General features: G+C 36.6%; 1 protein-coding gene and 1 long non-coding RNA gene across 16 annotated transcripts in view; one reads left to right on the top strand and one right to left on the bottom strand.

The window, feature by feature from the left end:
- Window positions 1-21,814, bottom strand: part of LOC127515145 (uncharacterized) — a 46,923-nt gene that overhangs the window by 11,661 nt on the left and 13,448 nt on the right. For 4 of the 10 annotated variants that reach the window (XR_007930771.1, XR_007930764.1, XR_007930770.1 and 1 more), the window contains 3 exons: window positions 13,874-13,945; window positions 6,020-6,070; window positions 2,975-3,199 (listed from right to left, as the gene is read on the bottom strand). This is a non-coding gene — a long non-coding RNA (uncharacterized LOC127515145). Of the gene's footprint in view, window positions 1-2,496; window positions 3,200-6,019; window positions 6,071-13,873; window positions 13,946-21,814 lie in introns of all 10 variants that reach the window. The other 6 variants (XR_007930766.1, XR_007930765.1, XR_007930773.1 and 3 more) reach the window with 3 other exon arrangements.
- On the top strand, window positions 2,978-18,543 carry alpk3b (alpha-kinase 3b). Of its 6 annotated transcripts, none has more exons than XM_051898471.1 (15): window positions 2,982-3,119; window positions 3,904-3,942; window positions 7,096-7,217; window positions 7,325-7,442; window positions 7,519-8,402; window positions 8,649-9,469; window positions 12,142-14,008; window positions 14,370-14,514; window positions 14,684-14,811; window positions 14,929-14,967; window positions 15,074-15,348; window positions 15,501-15,589; window positions 15,736-15,953; window positions 16,071-16,119; window positions 16,750-18,543. In XM_051898471.1, the coding sequence occupies exons 1-15, from the start codon at window positions 2,986-2,988 to the stop codon at window positions 17,012-17,014; spliced, it is 5,193 nt and encodes a 1,730-aa protein (XP_051754431.1). In that variant the 5' UTR covers window positions 2,982-2,985; the 3' UTR covers window positions 17,015-18,543. The 6 variants fall into 6 exon arrangements, with proteins under 6 accessions (XP_051754427.1, XP_051754431.1, XP_051754428.1 ...); XM_051898468.1 differs by having other exon boundaries at window positions 8,526-9,469; XM_051898466.1 differs by having other exon boundaries at window positions 7,519-9,469.

The raw sequence follows: 21,814 nt of genomic DNA, 5'->3' as shown, positions 1-21,814 counted from the left end.
ATGTTTGTCTCTGCTGGTGGTGATTATGCGATAATAATACAAAAAGAAATGAAGCAATACAAATTACACTGATAAGCCAGCAGAAAAGTGTTTTGTTAACCTAGAACAACAAGATGGTTGAGAAGTGCATTACAAATGCAGTAACCTTAGAATTTGTTGATTGTTTGTCTGGCACTGCGCCGGTTATAGATCAACTCCCATATACTGTGACTGACTAATTCTTCAGATCTGTTACTGATGGTGATGGACACTATTTCAGCCACTTCAAATGGTATGTTTCGCTCAAAGCAATAGCAGATTGAAATATTGTAGCTCAGAAGACAATCTGAAATGGATAATGAATTACACTGTTATACAATGACTCGGCTGTGCCTGAGCCCTGTGATCTTCCTGCTCACTGTATAGCATCAGATTATTATTTTCTGTAAATTTCATCTTTTATTTTCATTGTTTCATACCATAAATTGGTTACCCTGTGTTGTACTAAGAAGACATTAAAGCAGTTTATTTTTATGTTTTTCTAAAAATAAATAAATAAACCTCCTCCAAACCAAATTGAATGTACTTATATGCAGTTTCATAAAATCATCAAATAAATAAGAAATTCCGCTTGATGTAGGTCTGCAGTATGTAATCTTGATTCTGTTTTAGTATTTAAAAATTGCCTTGAGACAGTAAATGTCCTCTTCTCAACATTCTTATTAAACTATTTTTTTGTAACAATTTTCAGTAACCTTGCTGAGATCCTCTCAGACATTGTAGGAACAGGAACTACTCCAAATGTTCTTACTTACATCAGTAAGTGTAGCCGACTGGAGTGAAAGCACCTGACGTTTAACTAATATCTTAATGTATTTGAGTAATCAATCTGAGTCTACAGGTTAGTATTGTAGTAGAATGATCGCTGCAGAAATCATTGCAGTGTTAAGCAATTGCCACTAGTCGGCAGAAACACTCCTCTCATCGAATATCTCTCAACAAATGTTAATATTGCTAATGTTTGGGCAAACCTAAAAGCGGAGAGGAGAGGAGAGGGGAGAGCTCATATAAAGCAATTCATGTTAAAATATGCCCAGAAAATGTCTAATGTGCCATATTAATATAAAGCCACAAACTAGATAACTTGATTTTAGATTTAGTGGATATTACTTTACTGAACGCACAAAGTTTTATATTCGCGGAAGAGATTAGACATTAAACAGACAGTAAAAGGTAAAAAGTTGAGGTGAGGGGAAATTCATAAAGCAGCAGATTGAACACAACACTGTCTTAGATCAAGTATACTTTGGAATGTCACATTGCCATCTTGAATGTTTATGTGTTTTGGTCATAGACTTTCAATAACTCATTTTGCTCACAGCTCGGAGCAACACTGGTGCAAAGTAAGTGCTACAAATCAAATAAACGAACTATACCTACTATTATCCTAACTATGGGCTTTAATAATAATGGAATACACACAAGCCAACATTTTCTTTTAAACTGAGCAAACTGGAGTCAATGTAGAGTAGCCTATATATCCATAAAAATACAGCAGATACTCTGAAATTAAGACTTAATTTACCTATTATTTTTATGTTTAATAGTGCCTTATACACTACAGTTCTAAAGTTTGGGGTAAGTAAGTCTCTTTCTTTTTGTAAGAAATAAATACTTTAATTCAGCAAGGATGCATTAAACTGATCAAAGTAACAGTAAAGACATGTATAATGTTACAAAAGATTTAATATTTCAAATGAATGCTGTTCTTTTGAGCTTTCTATTTATCAAAGAATCCTGAAAAAGTATCAGGTTTCCACAAATATTAGCTAAGGAGCACAACTGTTTTCAACATTGTTAATAATAAGAATGTTTCTTGAGCACAAAATCAGCATATTAGAATGATTTCTGAAGGATCATGTGACACTGAAGACTGGAGTAATGATGCTGAAAATTCAGCTTTGACATCACAGGAATAAATTACATTTTAATATTACAATAGAATGTTACTATAGTAACATAGTCACAATGTTACTATTTCAACTGTATTTTTGATCAAATAAATGCATTTGTGACCTCTTAAAAATAAAATTTAACAGTAGTGTAGGTTATACTATATCCATCCAGCTTATGTTATACAAATGGGGTAAAAGATGGTAACTGGTTTCAGTGGTTCCTCGTGTGACCTGATGTTCACCTGCATGTGGCACCACAAATAAAAATCCTCAACAAGCTTTCCATACTTCTATTTATCCACACTGGATGAAAACTATCATCATGAGATGTCCATGTAACTACAGCCTCATGGTGCTTGAAAAGGAAGCCCATGTCCCCAAATGCCTGACTTTATAGTCAGCTTTACTGGAGCTCAGAGAAATGCCTTGAGGCAGGTGAGCAGGTTTACTTGAATAGATTGTCCATTTAAGGGTTATGCTGGGTTACAACAGCACTGACAAACACCACGTATCCTCTCAACAACCACTTGGGAGCATATTAACATGGTTCTACCCTGCTTACCTGCTTACGCTTGTGGTGTTGGTCCTGTACTGAGCTCGAAAAACATAATAGGGACTTCTATCATAGATTTCAGCAAGATAATGATGTTTTAGTTAAAAAATAAAGCTAGTAAGTCGGTTTTGGAAAATGTGATGTGCTTGTGTGCCTATTTGTGGCCCTGCTATAATTAGCCTTCATGGCCACGCAAGCTGCAGACTGATTGGAAACAGCAGAGTCTTATGCCACCGTGCACCACCCCAGGAGTCCAACAGCACAGAAAGAAAACACTGAGCTTGCAGAGCGTACCCCTGAGTGTCAAAGTAAAGACAAAAACCAGTGTGAAATCTACTGCTGGGATGCTGGCTGTGATGACAGAAGATTTTTGCTGGAGCTCTTAACTTTGGGAAGTTAAGGAAAACAAACACTTTTGCGGTTTAATGTTGACAGGTTTTAATAATGTTGGATACAAGCAGCTGACTTTGTGAATGTGAAGACTTACAGATTAAGAAGATGAGTTCCAGAAGGCAGATGAACCGTTCGCTCTCGAGTGATGGAAGGTCTTACTACAGTGCCAGTGATATCCCCTCTCAGAATAGAAGTGCTGGCTGTAGGAGCTACCTGAGCAGTGTCCGATCTGAAAGCAGGTACAGGTTTCTGATTGCTGCCGTAAAATCAGTGCCCTTGTGTAAAGCATTTAACCCTGGTTATTCCAGATGGACTGTCCCTGTAATATATTGATAAAAGCATCTCTGTTAAATGACTACTTTCAAAATATACATGTTTTTAGTGATTGTTAAATTGGAGATTTATTATAAATAATGCAGTAGTGCTTAAACAACAATCTAGATAGATAGGCCTAAATAAACAGCACATAAATAATGCATAAATAATGTCATTAGCTTCCTTATCTTACAAATGAATTCAAACTTACATGAAGTTTATAATTCTGAATAAACAAATAATATTAAAAACTGTGTAAGCCTAGAATACAGAGTGATTGAGAGATTCTGTTTCCTCACTATAGAAGATACTTGATTTCCTTACTTTACTGTCAACAGTTTAGAGCTCCACCACTGGTCTGTCTGACTCTTGAAAGGCTTGTATGAAGGTCATAAGGTTATAAATAAGTAGTGCGCATGGCCACCCTCAATAAATGTCTTTTAGGATTCACCAGTGCCCAACTTACCAACAGCAACAACGGTTTTATAAAATGTGTTTGGTCAGAAACACAACCTTTAAATAATTATAAAAGATTCATTATACATTATACATTTCTTTGGAGATTTTACTTGTTTCAGTTTTTGCCAAAAGAATTTTAAAAATACAGAAATTCATGTACTTATTTACAAATAGACCTGCTTGAGTTTCTGTGTGATTTCTTTGCTTGTGCGCATGGCTGATTCTTGTGCTTGCTTCATCCCTGCTTAGCTACGCTGGCCATAGATTCTCTCAGTTCAAGCCATCCAGGTAAAAAGACAAGTGTTATCCAGAACTAACTAACTAAACAAATTTCTCAGCAGGTATGACTTATGGGTGTTTCTTCAATTTCAGGGACTTTTGTCCCTGTGGACTTTAAAAAAAATAGTCTCTTAAAAAACACTTTTCACACTAATAGTTGATTTAATTAACAATTTCCAACATACATACACAGGAAAATTCTGATGTTTTTCCATTTTTCATGAAAATTCCCACTGTAGTGTAATTTCCATCACATCTCGATGATGCATTGTTTAGTAGCATTTCGTAATGATTTTTTTATTTTTTTTTTTAATTTTATATATCCTAATTTTATCTAACCTATGCTTGATCAGATGTGATGCATAATAAAAATATTCTGCTGACAATTGATATTTCAAGCATGCCATTTAAAAGGGATAGTTCACCCAAAAATGAAAATTACCCCATGATTTACTCACCCTCAAGCCATCCTAGGTGTATATGAAATTCTTCTTTCAGACAAATATAATCAGAGTTATATTAAATAATGTCCAGGGTAATCCATGCTTTATAATGGGAGTAGATGGTGCCCCAAATTCTAAAGACAGAAACAATGCACTCATCCATTATAAAAGAAGTCCACACGGCTCCGGGGGGTTAATAAAGGCCTTCTGAATTGAAGCGATGCGTTTGTGTAAGAAAAATATCCATATTTCAAACTTTATAAACTGTAATCTCTAGCTTCCGCTAACTGTCATACGCGCGTTCACGAGAGAGTGGCGTCCCAGCTTGTGACGTAGGACGCATGTGCAGTGTGAGCTCCGGTGACGAACACGGAAGCGCAGAGCAAAACAAAACACCGGTCACAAATTAAAAGTACAAAACTAGGATTTGTTAAGAAAAATGTCGGAGGATTTCGATATAAGCCAAGAGAAGACTTTGTTTTTTGCCCAGCCATATTTGTTTGAACCAGAGTATACCGACCAGGAACTCCAGGAGATGGAGAAGGCGGCAGCAGCAAAACAAACTGAAAAACTGTTGGCCGAGGCATGTTTATATTGTCGGAGTACATGCCAATCACTAGCCAAAATCACGTTAGCCAAACTCCGTAAATCACCAAAAACAGCAGGCTAAGAGGGAGACAACACACCCAGATAGCAAGCAGTAAACAAACCGCGCAACTGATAGAGAGAGCGGTAACTCACCCATCTGATGAGCCGAAAGTGGTGGAAGATGCAACAGGATAGAGAGCTCGCAGCAGCCCGATGGCAAAACTTGCAGGCAGTAAAAATTGCAGTCAACTTTGATGTTAGCACACATAATCTCAAGACTTTAGCTTTGTTGAAGCAACCCGGATATTCACAAGAAATCAGCATTTTAACACTATTAAAATGTAGAGTGTAGCTCAAATAATTTGCTTCTTCACATGGATTTCCTTTGCTGTACACAACTTGGTTCTCGCGAGACTAGCATATTCTCACCGGAGCTCACGCTGCGCATGCGTCTTACATCGCAAGCTGGAACGCCACTCTCTCGTGAATGCGCGTACGACAGCTAGTGGAAGTTAGAGATTAGTTTATAAAGTTTTAAATATGGATATTTTTCTTACACAAATGCATCGCTTCGCTTCAGAAGGCCTTTATTAACCCCCTGGAGCCGTGTGGACTTCTTTTATAATGGATGAGTGCATTTTTTCTGTCTTTAGAATTTGGGGCACCATCCACTCCCATTATAAAGCATGGATTACCCTGGACATTATTTAATATAACTCCGATTATATTCGTCTGAAAGAAGAATGTCATATACACCTAGGATGGCTTGAGGGTGAGTAAATCATGGGGTAATTTTCAATTTTGGGTGAACTAACCCTTTAATTAATGTCTCTAGATTAAAGGGGCTATATGTAGAATTCAGAAACCTGTTTAATTAGCGACACCGGTGGCCGTTAAATGAACTGCAACCAACAACTTATTGCTGTGCTCTCTTGGGGGCGTGCTCGCGCTCGTGTTGGTATTATCGTGCACATTACCCTACATGATACTGAATGTGATTCAAAGCTAAGCTCTTTTTCGTTATTTGCTTATAAGTAAAAAAAAGTTGCAAATACCTTTGCAGTGATACTGTTAACGAACATCCTGACCCGACGTCTTCCACGCTGCTGAGAGAAGCTTAGAATGAATAAATAGACTATGCTGCGCACTTTCCTTTTAATAATAAATTAAACACAACAAAAATGACAGCGTTAAGAAAGCAGCAGTTAAGAAAGCATCTAAGCTATGTGGATATGTTTGCAGCAGCTCTGCAATTCACCAGCATCATTTCGACAGATAAAGTAATTAAAATTACACTATATATGATATTCAATAAAGTAGGCTATATTTGAGACTATAAAGATCCATCTCTTGGAAGCACGTGCAAACGTGCCGAGTCTACAGGCTTTCATTGACAACAACCTATGAAATTCTTTAAGGAAGGTCTCGTTTTTTTAAATTTCGTTACAAGATGTTCACTAAGTGAACTCATGACAGTAAAGCTGTTAATAGAAAATTAAATTGTCATTGGACAAAATAGATTTGGGCTAAGCCCCGAATGTTTACAATGTCTGGCTCTGCCCCTGGTTCACTTCATACATTGGCAATAAAAAAAGTGATTAATACTTGAAAATTCTTACATATAGCCCCTTTAAAATCACTATATATATATATATATATATATATATATATAAACCATATTATTTATACATAAAATGCATTTAAAATGAAGTTATGAAGTTATGGTTAAAAAAAAGTTTCAAATTTTTGTTAAATTTCAAGTTTCTTTTTAATGTCATCTTCATACAACAAAACTTAAACACAGAAGGGACTCGTTGTAAAGATATGAGGAAAGAAAATGCTTATGATAAACACATTAATGATGCGGTAACATCTGAATTACCTGACATCTACAGTCACACAGCACCTTCTCAGCTAATTTATACACTAACAAAGTGGTTATACATTTCTAATATTTAGAATATTATTTTAATATTGTGTCTCACCTAGCCAATATAAACACTGTAAATCTTGCGTTGCATGAATGCTAACATAATGATGAAAGTGATGTCAGTGCTGTGCTGATGATGATGATGCATATGATTTATGCAAATTAAGCCTAAGATCAATTATATATTTACCTCCATTTTAGGAGCACTCTCTGCAGTGTCATGGCTCAATTAACTGAGGAGATACAGCCAACATTTGAGTCCACCTTAAAATCCAAAGCTGTGTCTGAAGACACTAACGTCAAGTTCAGCTGTGTGATCTCAGGTATCCCATCAAAGCAAGTGATTGCATTGTACAGTATAATGAAACATTACTAAGGCGGTTCAGACTTTCTGTTCAGCAGTTTTTGTTTTCGACTGTCACATTTGCAGGCTACCCAGTCCCTGAAGTGACATGGTACAAAGATGACATACAGCTTGACAGATACTGCGGCCTTCCCAAATATGAAATTTCACGTGATGACAAGACACACACACTCCAAATATACAAGTATGCTGTTTTCTGAGAACCTTTTTTCTTCTTTTAAATATTTAGTGAACATTTACAGTGCTTATTTCTATCTTAGCTGTACTCTGGAGGATGCTGCAATTTACCAAGCATCAGCCCAGAACAGTCGAGGCATTGTGTCATGTTCAGGTGTATTGGAGGTCGGAACAATGAGCGAGTATAAGATTCATCAAAATTACTTTGCGAAGCTTAAACTGCGAAACGAGAACCGTCGCCAAGAGCAGGAGGAGCAGCGCAATATAGGCAAAGAGAATGTCCCAGCAGCCTTTGAGCAGGACAGGATGAGCAGTCCTGAAAGAGCCCAGAGAAAACGCAGGTCCCCCATGGAGACCGGGGCCATAGAGGCAATCCCTTCAGAAGAGAAAGTCATGGAGGTGGATGCTCTCAGTCAAACACCTCCAGTAGAGGACAGACTAGCTGCTCCTGTTCAAGTGTCAGCAGCAGCACCTTTCCATGGCATCTCAAACTCTGAAATGATCGCGAACAGAGACAAAGACAGCGAGGGGCTAACATACATCCGTGATACTGTGCATAATGCCTCCAGCAAACAGACCAACGAGCATTATGTCAAGAAGAAGCTCAAAATTTCAACAGCTGCAACAGAGAGAAGCAAGGAAAACAGACCAACTGGAAGAAGGGAAGAGATGATGAATGAGAAAGTGACTTCCAATGAGAAGATGGAGGTACAGAACACAGTCGCTCAGATCGCCTCAGAGACTGAATCTAGAAAAAAAATGGACATAACAGACATGAAAATGAATGAAAAGCAGTCAGTAAAAGTAAACAAAAGTGTCTCAGAAGAATCAAAGAGGGCTAAAGGTGCTCAGATCACCACTGTGATTGAATCTAAAAATAAAATGGACATAACAGACAGAAAAATGAATGAAAAGCAGTCAATAAAAGTAAACAAAAGTGTCTCAGAAAAATCAAAGAGAGCTCAAGGTGCTCAGATCACCTCAGTGAATGAATCTAAAACCAAAATGGTCATAACGGATATAAAAACGAATGAAAAACAGTCAGTAAAAGTAAACAAAAGTGCCGCCGAAGAATCAAAGAGAGCTCAAGGTGCTCAGATTGCTTCAGTGACTGAATCTAGAACCAAAATGGATATAACAGACAGAAAAATAAATGAAAAACAGTCAGTGAAAGTGAACAAAAGTGCCGCCGAAGAATCAAAGAGAGCTCAAGGTGCTCAGATTGCCTCAGTGACCGAATCTAGAACCAAAATGGATGTAACAGACAGAAAAATAAATGAAAAACAGTCAGTGAAAGTGAACAAAAGTGCCTCAGAAGAATCAAAGAGAGCTCAAGGTGCTCATATTTCCTCAGTGGCTGAATCTAGAACCGAAATGGTCATAATGGACACAAAAACGAATGAAAAACAGTCAGTAAAAGTAAACAAAAGTGCCCCTGAAGAATCAAAGAGAGCTGAGGATGCTCAGATCACCTCAGTGACTGAATCTAGAAATGAAATGGACATAAGAGACAGAAAAACGAATGAAAAGCAGTCAGTAAAAGTAAACAAAAGTGCCTCAGAAGAATCAAAGAGAGCTGAAGGTGCTCATATTTTCTCAGTGACTGAATCTAGAACCGAAATGGTCATAATGGACACAAAAACGAATGAAAAACAGTCAGTAAAAGTAAACAAAAGTGCCCTTGAAGAATCAAAGAGAGCTGAGGATGCTCAGATCACCTCAGTGATTGAATCTAGAAAGAAAATGGACATAACAGACACAAGAAAGAGTGAAAAACAGTCAGAGAATGCAAAGGAAAGTCCTTCAGAATCAAAGACAGCTCAAAAGCCCATTGCAACCCAGAAACGACCGGCGTTGAAGGTTTCCATGACAAACCAGACAAACAAGGTGGTCGAAAACTCGAAGCTAACAGAATCATCTGACAAAGGGACATTAAACCTCCAACTTCAAGCTCTAGATACTATCCAGAACAGTAATCCCAGATTTATAGACAACAAGCTCATGGATTTGGATGACCACGGGAATAGAAATCCAGTAAGTATATGTGTGGGGATCTTGTCTCATTCTTGTGGTGGGAATGACGTCAATGCGGACACAGGGAAGAGGAATGCATCTGCATGCTCTCTTAGGGGCTTGGTGAGTGTTTCCTCATGCTCTGGCCGTGACCTCATGCGAGTGTAATGTTCCCAGTGGTAGTGAGACCAGTAACCCCCCTCAGCCACAATCATAAACTATAAATAGAGCCACAAGCATGACTTTGATGATGTGACAAGACCCATCTTAAATGACGCACAAATAGGGTCACAGACAATGTTAATATTCCCATCACGCACATCGTGGCTCCACCGCACACAGAAGTATAGAGATCCTGAGATCCACCAGATATGTTTGCTGTCCCAAATCACCTGTTGCTAGATGGCGTTTTAAAAGTAGATACAAAATAATACAACTTTACTGTGTAAGCCGTAAGTGCTGTGGACAGACCAGCTGCTCTCCTTTTAATATCCCACATTCCTCTCTGATCTCATAAAGCCTTAAAATACTCTCTAAATATGGGCAGTGCAACAGCTTCCCCAAGGCAATAGATAAATAAGAAGCAAAGATAGACCTAGTCAACTGAAAACAGGTGGCTTCTCATTCTAACTTGTAATCATATACAGTAATTAGGGCATTCACATTATCTAATATTGGGGTCTGTCAAACAAAGTAATGTTGAATCCACTTATTTTCTCTCTTACTCTTGTTCTTTCTCTTATCCTAGCTAAATGAGAGATAATCAAGTGCTAATATTACAGAGGTTCAGCTAATATAATGGTCTGTTGATTTTAGATTAAGGACTCAAGTGCTAAGAGGCAGAATGTCCCTGCAGATTTACAGTGGTCAGGGATCTGGCATTAGTACAGTGCAACATAACCAGTATATGGTTTAATTGTGTGGTATGAGTAAATTAGCTTTCCATAAAAGAAATGTTTGAATCTCTTGAATTTTTTAAATATAAAATGTAAATAGGTCCATGAGAATATATATTGGTATATGGTATATATTAAAGGGATAATAATTTACTCCAAAAAGAAATTTGTCATCTTTTACTGACTCGTGTCATTCTAAACCTGTAGGACTTTTTTTGTCTATGGAACACAAAAGAAGATCTTATAGTTTTTTTCATACACTAACGCTCAGAAATTAATAATTTTATTCCCCAAAGGATGCATTAAATTGACCAAAAGTGACAGTAAAGATGTTAGTGCAGATGTTAGTGCAGTGTTACAATAGATTTCTATGTCAAATAAATTTCTGTTCATCAAGTAATCCTGAAAAAATGTATCATGATTTCCAAAAAATATTAAGCAGCACAACTGTTTTCAATATTTATATATAATAAGAAATGTTTCTTGAGCACTAAATCAGCATATCAGAATGATTTCTAAAGGATCATGTGACAATGAAGACTGGAATAATGGCTGCTGAAAAATCAGCTTTACCATCACAGGAGTAAATTAAATTTTAAAATATATTAAAATAGAAAACACTTATTTTAAACTGTAAAATATTTCACAATATTACTGTATTTTTATCAAATAAATGCAGCCTCTGTGAGCATAAGAGACTTAAAAAACATTTAAAAATCTTACAGACCCAAAGCTTTTAAAGTGTAGTGTCCTATAAAAGTCATTGTTGTTTTGAATCTCACTGACTTTTATTGCATAAAAAAAAAAAAAAAAAAAATATATATATATATATATATATATATATATATATATATATATATATATATGTGTGTTCCACAGAAGAAAAAAAGTTAGACAGCTCAGGAACAACATAAAGATTGGTAAATGATGACAGGATTTTTATTTTTGGTCGAACTATCCCTTTAAAGGGTTAGTTCACCCAAAAATGAAAATTCTGTCATTTATTACTCACCCTCATGTTGTTCCACAACCGTAAGACCTTTATTCATCTTCGGAACACAAATTAAGATATTTTTGTTGAAATCCGATGGCTCAGTGAGGCCTGCATAGCCAGCAATGACATTTCCTCTCTCAAGATCCATTAATGTACTAAAAACATATTAATATTATTAATATTTATAATATTAATATTATAAACTAACGAGAATATTTTTGGTGCGCCAAAAAACAAAATAACGACTTATATAGTGATGGCCGATTTCAAAACACTGCTTCCTGAGGCTTCGGAGCATTATGAATCAGCGTGTTGAATCAGCGGTTCGGAGCGCCAAAGTCACGTGATTTCAGCAGTTTGGCGGTTTGACATGCGATCCGAATCATGATTCGACATGCTGATTCATAATGCTCCGAATCTTCCTGAAGCAGTGTTTTGAAATCGGCCATCACTATATAAGTCGTTATTTTGTTTTTTTGGCGCACCAAAAATATTCTCGTCGCTTTATAATATTAATATTGAACCACTGTACTCACATGAACTCATTTAAATATGTTTTTAGTACATTAATGGATCTTGAGAGAGGAAATGTCATTGCTGGCTATGCAGGCCTCACTGAGCCATCGGATTTCAACAAAAATATCTTAATTTGCGTTCCGAAGATGAATGAAGGTCTTACGGGTGTAGAGCGACATGAGGGTGAGTAATTAATGACAGAATTTTCATTTGTGGGTGAACTTACCCTTTAAGTCTTCTGAAGATAATAATCGAAGGAAAACTTATTCAAAATTCTATGATTTCAGGCTGCAGGCGATACCCACACTGAGCCCACAGAGCCACCAATTCATGAAGATATTCCTCCTTTTCATAAAGAAGTGGCCAAGAAGTTAAAGGGGCAACCCCCATTGATGTGTGAGGTCACTGCGAGTGTTACAGACACACTCAGTTCCTGCCACCTTCCATCACAAGGACAGAAGTTGAGAGCAGGTGACCACACTGTGGCATCAACAAAGAGCAGTACACTTGTCACTGGGCCTCAAAACACTCAGCCGAGTGAGAAAATCTCCTCAGGTCAGGTTTCACACATGCTTCATGATGGCCAAGTTACAACAGCTATGAGTTCCTCATTAGGAGATGACACATTAACCAGTGTGTGTGAGAAGGACAGCAAAGCTGAAAACCAACTTGTCAAAGAGTCTGACAAACCTAAGGGTGAAACAAAACCTGTGTCTATGTCTTTGAACAGTATGGAAGAAAATGAGATGACAAACATAAATACAAATACAAATGTGCACGTACAGAACAGCATTTCAAAAGAAGAATTAACGACAAACTCAAACCATTCCACAAATCAAGTCATTGTCACAGAGTTTGTACAAATTGGCATGTTAAAATCTAATGTGGTGCAACCACAGACCACGAATAGCTCCTCTATTTCTAAAGTTGAAATAAAAGTTACTACAGCCGGAGAGTGTGAGAGCTCTTCTCTAGTAGCTACAGACAGTGTTGCTAAAATAGACACACAGGAACAATCTAAAGTTACCACATTTGAAGTACCTGTATCAACCGATCACAAGATGCAGAGTTACTCTGCAAAAAAAGGCAGTGATCATTCTGGCCCCTCTACATTCCTCTCCCAACATTCAAAAGCTTCACCAACAGAATTTACCATTCCTGCAATATATATTACAGATGTGGACAGCACATCTCAAAATAGTACAGACAAAACTTTATGCAAGAGTGCTATTAATAAATCAGATATTGTTCAAATCAGAACTGAAGCAAATGCAGTAAACTCCAATGTGACAAATAGCAACACTGTCAGTCAAACAAGTACACTTATTCATTCTGATCGCACAAACACCACAAACAAAACCACAGCCATTTTGGAATTTGAAGGTCTGTGTGATGAGAAGTTTGATCTTTCCCTACGTTCACAAACTTCTGAAGTCAACAAGCCTGATCAACAGCCACTAAGTCAAGAAAACCTGATTCAAGGACCTGAATCAAGTCATTGTTCCACTGAGAATGTTGCAACAGGTTTTATTAGGCTATCAGAGGTTACTACGCAACGTCACAATGCCGACAAAAGCACAAAGACAAATGAGTCTGACTTAATTGAAACCAGTCGTCTTCCAAAAACAGATCTAAATCTGAAAACTGATTCTGACTCCTTCATAAAACAATTGAAATCGGCTGCATTGGACCTTGAGATGTCAAATAAAAGTTCCACCGTAGCGGTGTTCGATGCTGCAACGCATAAAGACAACGTTAAATATGGGGAGGAAGAAAATTCTGCAGTGAAGGTAACAATCCCACTGAAGAATACAGACCAACAGGACAACCCTACTGCTGCCCACAGTGAACCTGCCACCAAGACGAATCAAAAGACTACACTCCCCAGCACTAAAACAGAGATAAGTGAAATAGGAATGGCCGTATGTCTTGAAGAAGCAAATAGAGATGCATATCAGGAGGACAAATTATCTTTGAAAACACAACCTGAATCTTTGTTACAATCAGTCAGTAACTCACCATTGAAGACGCCATTAGAAACTTACTCCCCTCGTCTCACCCGGAAGAGTGTCCCGGCTGACCTCCCAAAGCCTGCGGGAAATGAAGACATTAAGCCCAAATCAACAGAGAAAGACAAAGAAAACCAGTTCAAAGGTAAAGATATCATAGGAATGTACACTGAACACACAATTACATCAGTTATTTTCAATTAATAGTGCAGACAAATGGTTCACAACGGACAGAAAAGCTGAATCTTAGCAACTTTGAATAATGCTTGTCATGTGATGGTGTGTTTGACCATAAAACAACATGTGTCATTAAGTATAGTAGCTTTTGCATTTACATTCAGACATTTGGGCACACATTACATTTTATGCATTCCCTGGGAATCAAACTCATGGCCTTTGTGTTGCTGATGGCTGTTGCTCACTTTGCCTTTGGAAGCTGTGTATCTCTCCATTTTGGCACTTTGTTATCCCCCTATATTTCCTTTTCTCTATCTCCTTCCCTGCAGTTCCACAGGTTATCCGTAAAATCCGACCAGAGGTGTTTGACGCGTCTGGACATCTGAAACTCTGGTGTCAGTTTTTCAACATAGTAAGTGACTCAACAATAAAGTGGTACAAGGATGAGGTGGAAATCGCAGAGATAAAGAGAAGGTAGGCGCTCCTAGAGTTTTACTGACCCCTAGTGTTATCCTTCAAGCCCTAATGCTATCATCAATGGTGTCATATGACAAAATGTGCAATATATAACATATAATGTGCAACATACGTGTTCCAACATACTCTGCAGCCTGCTGGTATATTGTTTTGTTTTCTGTTTTAGTGCAGGAGATGAGACTCAGGTGTGCTTGGCTATTATACGGATGTCCAAAAGAGACTGTGGTGTTTACAGATGCACAATTACCAATGACTATGGCAAAGATTCCACAGAGTATCTTCTCAGTGCAGAGTGTAAGTCTTCCCCGTTAAATACGTTCTTAACTTTCTAATATGTTCAAATTCTCACAAAATTTGTTCTAGAGAATTCATTCTAATTGTGACAGTGTTTTCTGTTACATCTGTTGACAGTTCTTTCCAATATGTTTCTGCGTGAGGAGCTCCAGGAAGGTAGAAAAATAGCAGCTGTATAGTGCTTTGACCCCTCAGTATACTTATTGTATAAATGTCCCTTTTACCATCTCTCTCTGTCTCTCTCTCTTTCTCTCATATGTAGTTGGGGAGGAGATTGAGATGACTCCTCTGATCTTTAGTAAAGGTCTTGCTGATGCAGGCTGCTGGGGCTCAAAGTTCTACGGCCGTGTCACAACAGAAGAAGCTCAGGTCGGAATGGGATGTGAGCACAAAACCAGACGGCTGAAGGTGATCTACGGGTTAGATCCTGTGTTTGAGTCGGGCAGCTCATGCTTTATGAAAGTGCGGAGCCCTATTGCATATGAGAGCAGAGAGGAGACGGTTTTGGCTGAAAGGAATCTCCAAATCACAAAACAGGTGACAGATCTTTCAAGTTTTTGAAATATCCAGGTAAATTAATACAATTTCTCAATTAACTTTTCAAGTTGTAACACTTTTATCCCCCACAATATTTAGAATTTCTTCCCAAAAGTTCCTAATTTATAGGACTGTAAATTTCTAATTTATAGGAATGTAGAATTCAGAACATGGCCAGAGAGTACTTCAAGATCTTTGCTGCAGAGACAAGAGTGATAGAGAGCTTTGGTGCAGCACTGGAGTAAGTGAGGGTTTTTTTTCTCTCTACCAAGCTCTGATCAAAGCATGTGATTTCATTCCATAGTTTTGATTATCAAGGTCAAACAGCATATGAGGATTCTAGTTGATCTCACATGTGTTATCACTGTGACTATGTATATTTTTCAGGGTAATCCCTCTATACTTCCTGTACTGGCCAGGAAGCAGTGTTCCTTATGCAACAGTGGAGGCAGAGCTTAAGGGTGTCTATATGCGGTATTGTGGATTGGATCGTACTGGGTCACTGGTATTAAACGAGAAATTAGAGGTGGGACAAAAATGTTCTTCTCTCCAGCACTGGATCCACCAGTGGACCAATGGAAATGTGCTGTTTTCCAGACTTGATGGTAAATTAGAGAAATTTATCCAAAACAAATGATTCTGCATGTCTTTTCACTAGTTTTAGTTTAAATGATGACTTTGATCCTATTGTTTTTTTTTTTTGTGTGTGTTTTTTTTTGCAGGAGTTGATACAATACTAACAAATATCGGAATAGCAATCAGGTCAAAGGGGTGGGTACTTGTAAGAACAATTCATTCAGGTTTTCTGATGGTAAAATTTCTTTTTTTTTTTTTTTTGTTGAAAGAAGTTAATATTCTATTCAGCAAGGATGCATTAAGTTGATCAAAAGTAAGAGCAAAGACTTTTACATTGTCACAAAAAACTATATTTCACATAAATGCTGTTCTTTTGAATGTTTTATTCATCATAGAATCATAAAAAATGTGAGTATTGTTTCCACAAAAATATTAAACAACACAATTATCAACTGTGATAATATTAAGAAATCAGCATATTAGAATGATTTCTGAAGGATCATGTGACACTGAAGACTGGAGTAATGGCTGCTGAAAATTACAGAAATAAATTACATTTTAAAATATATTAAAATAGAAAATGTTTTTGTTTTTTTTATTGTAATATTTAACAGTATTACAGTTTTTTTTCTGTATTTTCATTAAATAAATGCAGCCTTGGTGAGCATAAGAGACTTCTTTCAAAAACATTTAAAAAATCCTACCGACCCCAAACTTTTGAATGGCATTTTATGTGATTTAATTGGTTTAAACTTTATAGATTAATTTAAAGTGCTATAATATGCTGTAATTTCTTGATGCATACTTGTTTTTTTTCTGATGCAGGTATCAGGGGTTTCCCTGTGAAGCTAATCCGAAGGTTTTTGAGCAGTTTCACATTCAGCATCAGTGTAATTACTTTTGTGGTCTCTTAAACCTCAAACCTCTCAAAGCCCCAGAAACACTTCAGTCTCCAAACAGATCCAAAGGCACAAGCAGCCCACTACTACAACGGAGAACAGCTCCCAGCTCCTCCAGTCCCCAGACCTCCCGCAAGGCCACAAAGAGCCCCAAAGTATCCCGCAAACTGGACCCTCAGAACTCAACCTAACCCGAAATAATGGTGTTTAAAGTAGGCTATATACATAGGCAAAACTAAAGAAAAAAGGCGAGGTATCGGAAAGGTCGCCTACTGATCTGTAGTTATAGATGCAGCTGCACTTACAGCCAGAGTGTAAGTAAAAAACATTCTTTTGATAAATGCAACATTTTAAATGAAATAAGTAAATCCAGAAACAAAACATATAGTCTTCTATTGCAGTGGTCCTTACAGAATCCGTTGTATAATCCTCAGAGGTTTTTGAAAGGGTATTGTATAACTGTGTGTGAAAATGTCAAAAGGATCTGTGGCACTACAAAATTTTATTACCTCTTTGTTTATTTCCAAAGGAAGTTCAGTGCTGTTGGCTCACTAGCTGTTTGTAAATACTAATTTAAAATATATATATTAATTTAGTTATAAATTACCTTTTATTGTATGAGATGAGAGATATATATTATTTCCATTTGGTTGTAGATTAACGTGATGCATATCCTGAAAATTTTCAAAATCCATTAAAATGCTACGGCACTTTATAATACATATTCTCAAATCTTTTGTGTTCCACAGAAGAAAGTAACTTGCTTTTTGCACAACTAGAAGGGGAGAAACATTTTACATTTTTAGATGAACAAAGACTATCTATGGCTGAATTGAGTTTGAAGCGAGAGGCATAATGCAAACACAGAAACTGATGCTAACATTATTTATTTATTATTTATATAATGACAGTGACTTAAATGTTGAGTTGACATTTGAAATTTTAATTTTGTCTGTTCTGTCATCTGATCTTATCTCAAATATCTTATCTCACACTATATTACTGGATCATTTGAACTAAAAGCCAGGTAATGTTTCTTTACATCTGGCTTGGGTGAAAAGGGAAAGGAATCCATCCAAAGAGTACATTGTAAGTCTCATACGTACGAAAATTACTGGATTTCGACTTTGTCACAGAATGGAATAGACAATTATATAATCACGCAAGTCGGAGTAATTGAATTAATCTGCTCTATTTCACCTTGTTTACGAGACAAGCTTGTATGCAGGAAGGACTCTGTACGTATGCATTCTCTATGTGTTTTAACAATAGCTTTACTACAGCTCACCATGACAGCCATTTTGCAGCCGGCCCCAGAACCTGATTTGAATGACTTTAGACGGATAATTGCCACTTTTTGCCTTGTTTTGGTAATATTGGGTCTGTAAATATATAGTAAGAGTTATTAATGCAGGTAATCATGAAGTTAAGACTAGATTAACTGATTATGATGATGAAAATGTTGACTATACTGTAGTTGTAGCAACAAATGAGGATTGTGTCAATAAACATTTGAGGACATTAAAAAAAATTCCAGTCAACACAACTAATGTAACCCATTTCATAAATTAGCATATATGCAGGAAGTATAACCTGGACAACATTCATCTGACAAGCAGTTATTTATTTAAAATTTATTTATGAAAAAAGTCAAAGTGAGTGGTATAAAGACATCATGGATACTGTTATATCCAAATTAAAGGAAATTTTCTCAAATCAACCTAAGTGTCTCGTGGTCTGTGTGGGCAAACTACAGTAAACGGCTAACGCTGACACATATGGAGAAAACATTATGAATACAAAATGAAACATTCCAAAGCCTAGACAGGATCTGAGAAGAGTGTGCAGAGTAATGAATGCATTAACATAGTCTCACATATCCAGCAGAGCATTGGTGATAAGGGATTGCCATATACTTTGATTGTGATAAATTAGTCGAATGAACGAATATATATTCTAGCCTGAGGTTTTGCAAATGCCTACCACGAGGGAGCCTAATTATAGTCTCTAGAATGTACTTATGCGTAATTGCCTGCCCACGTCACGATGAAGTAATAAGCTACAAAGTGGAGGGATAGTCTGGAATCCAGACTGAGTATGAACAGGCAAACTCATTCATTAAAAACAAATGCAGAGTGAGAAGGATGAGAAGAAAGGGTTCCTGTTCTGTTTGAATGTGTAAACATTGTGATCATGAGCGAAATGCACCTTAAACCATATAATATTATTAAAATGTCAGGTTGAAATATTCAAGGAAAACCCATATGGTAGTCTATTATACTGTCATCGTTTTCATGGTGATAATCATGTTGACACGCGGGATGTAATTTTTGCACTAAATAGGGAATTGTATTAGAATCACCGGAAGCTTCTGAAATGTCACAATAGCGCTGGCATTTTAACAACTTTTATCTCTTATCCACTAAAAGTTGGAGGCAGCAAGTGTGTCTATGCCGTCACTGCGGTAACTGTCACTGGTGCTATAATCTGGCGCTGCAGACCGTGTGTGAACTGTGTGCTGCTCTGACATTCAGATAACAATCTCGCAGCCTTCGCGCTGTGCATCTTAACAAGAGAAAAGGCTAAACATTCTTGAATGAAATCATGACTGGCTAATTATATGATAATGCTTTTGGAAAGATTACAGGTTAGATCAATAGTCTTTTGGTCAGTGTTTAATAATTTCCACGAGGACCATTATGCAGGACTGGTGTAGTTCATCTACTGGATAGTCCATTTATATCAATCGGCAATATAAAACACAAATTCAAATACTTTGATGTTTCATGCAGACACAACTCTATTGTAGAGAAAATGGCAGTTAATTAGGCCTATTAATATAGGCTACTGTAATATTGTCACTTGGCCATCTGTTTTATATATTGTAATGGACTATTTTTACTTAGATAATGTAAAGGTAAATTATAATTTCAACTTACATTGTGATAGCAATACGTTCAATATTTCATGTAGCCATGTAATAAGCAGGATAATGTTCAGTCAGAAGGTCATTATCGTAAAATAAACTCATTCAGGGTGAGTATTCAATGTTTATTTTGCGATAAAGACCTGCTGGCTGTACATTATCACTTACATAATCAATATACCATCAATACAACCAACACAAGACTTCTCAAATCAGTCTCTGTTGTTGTATTTCTACCATCTGCTGTAAATACATAACATATATTACATAATCAATATACCATCAATACAACCAACACAAGACTTCTCAAATCAGTCTCTGTTGTTGTATTTCTACCATCTGCTGTAAATACACAACATATCCTACATCAGTACATCCATATAAAGGAAAATTCATTTTTCCTGCTGGAAATACATCTTTGAGCTCATGAATTTAACATTTGATTCTGTTTCCGTTGTGTGGTTTGATTTTGCATATGGATATAAATGATTTGTGAGACACTGGTTGTAAATATAGTCTGTTTGTTAGCTAGACTAGAGCTTCAAAACGTTGGGGTTGAGTAGTGTGCTTCACTGCCATTAATAACTAACCAAAAATATTCCATCAACTGACATTCAGGAAATGACAAGATCAGGGAATGACTCAGTCAAAACTGTCCTTCTGTCTGGCTGAATGTGAGTCACAATGCCCAGCGCAGGTGTGTGTTGTCAAAGGGTTTAATGGCGTGGCAAGAGATGCAAACAGTGCGACAGAGGTGTGTATATTCTCCAGAGTGTGAGGTGGAAACTCCTACTAAGACTCATTTGGGTGTAGGTAATAGATCCAGCTGCATATCCTACAGTCATATGTATATAAACAATAAAGACCAACATGTTTCACCGAGTCTTATATATTAGAAAAAACAAAACAAAACAAAGTTCTGCCTGCATGAGGCTGTCCTCTGTCAAAAAAGTTAGCTGATTGGGAACTGATTCAGTCCTTCGCAGTAGACAGCATGTCATCTTTCTTTGAAATCTGGCTGATTCAGACGGGGGTATAAAAATCTATTTTGTGCACTCAGGACTCAGGAAGGATAATATGAAGCAGAGTATGTTCTCTTTTTTTTAATGTTTTTCTTAAAAGTTGATCCTCTTTTTTTGACAATGTGGCAATATGAATGCTAACCAATATATTGTGCAAATCCTGCTTTTTTTTATCTATTACAGGGCTCCAGACAAAAAAATTCATTAAGGAGCCATTGGCTCCTATAGAGGAAAAAACAGGCGCCAAATAATTTTTTTAAAAGCCACACAACAATGAACTTAAAATTTTAAATCACTTACTTTTAGTCATCCTGTTGTGTTTATATATCTCCCCTTTACAGTTTCAGCTCTTTCATCTTGTGACTTTTCTGGGAAATGAATGTCACTATTTTCACTTAATACTATTATAGTTTTTGTTAATATTTTGAATCCGATTAGATTTTTAGATTTTCTGCTTTCATTTTTTGTTAAGTTTTAATTTTTTGTTTTTAGCTTTATTTTTTGTTGTTTTTAAACATGTCTGTTTAGTTTGTATAGATTTTTATTTTAGTATTAACATTTATTTCAAGCAATAATTTTTTTTTAATGGTTTTAGTTGACTATAATAACCTTAATGCTAGTAAAATCTTTATATTGAATAATGTGTCAAATAATGTTCTTAGTCCTTCCTTCCTACAACAGTTTACTTTGAATCAAATGAAAATAAATATAAATATATGGAAATAAATATATAAATATATTAAATTTGGTTTGTGTAACCAAATAACAAACAGGGGCAATTGATATACATACTGCTTGACTTTTTTACTTTGAAATGCAGCGGGACTCTTATTTTTGAAATGTCTTTGCTTTACTTTTGCTGCTCATTCAAGTTCAGATGAGGATTAAATAATTACGTTGCTACAACCGTTTACAACACAATATAATATAAATAATATAAAGTAAACTTTGTGATAATTGATCAGCATTAGTTCATAAGCAATCGGTTGACAAATGTGCGCTAATCATTGAATGCGAGCTGCTCTGAAGAACGCGCAACAGCG

This window comes from Ctenopharyngodon idella, chromosome 7 (assembly GCF_019924925.1).
Source record: "Ctenopharyngodon idella isolate HZGC_01 chromosome 7, HZGC01, whole genome shotgun sequence".
In the NCBI taxonomy this organism is placed as follows: domain Eukaryota; kingdom Metazoa; phylum Chordata; class Actinopteri; order Cypriniformes; family Xenocyprididae; genus Ctenopharyngodon; species Ctenopharyngodon idella.
The sequence above is the reverse complement of the archived record's forward strand: the minus strand, read 5'-3'. Positions and strand labels throughout refer to the sequence as shown.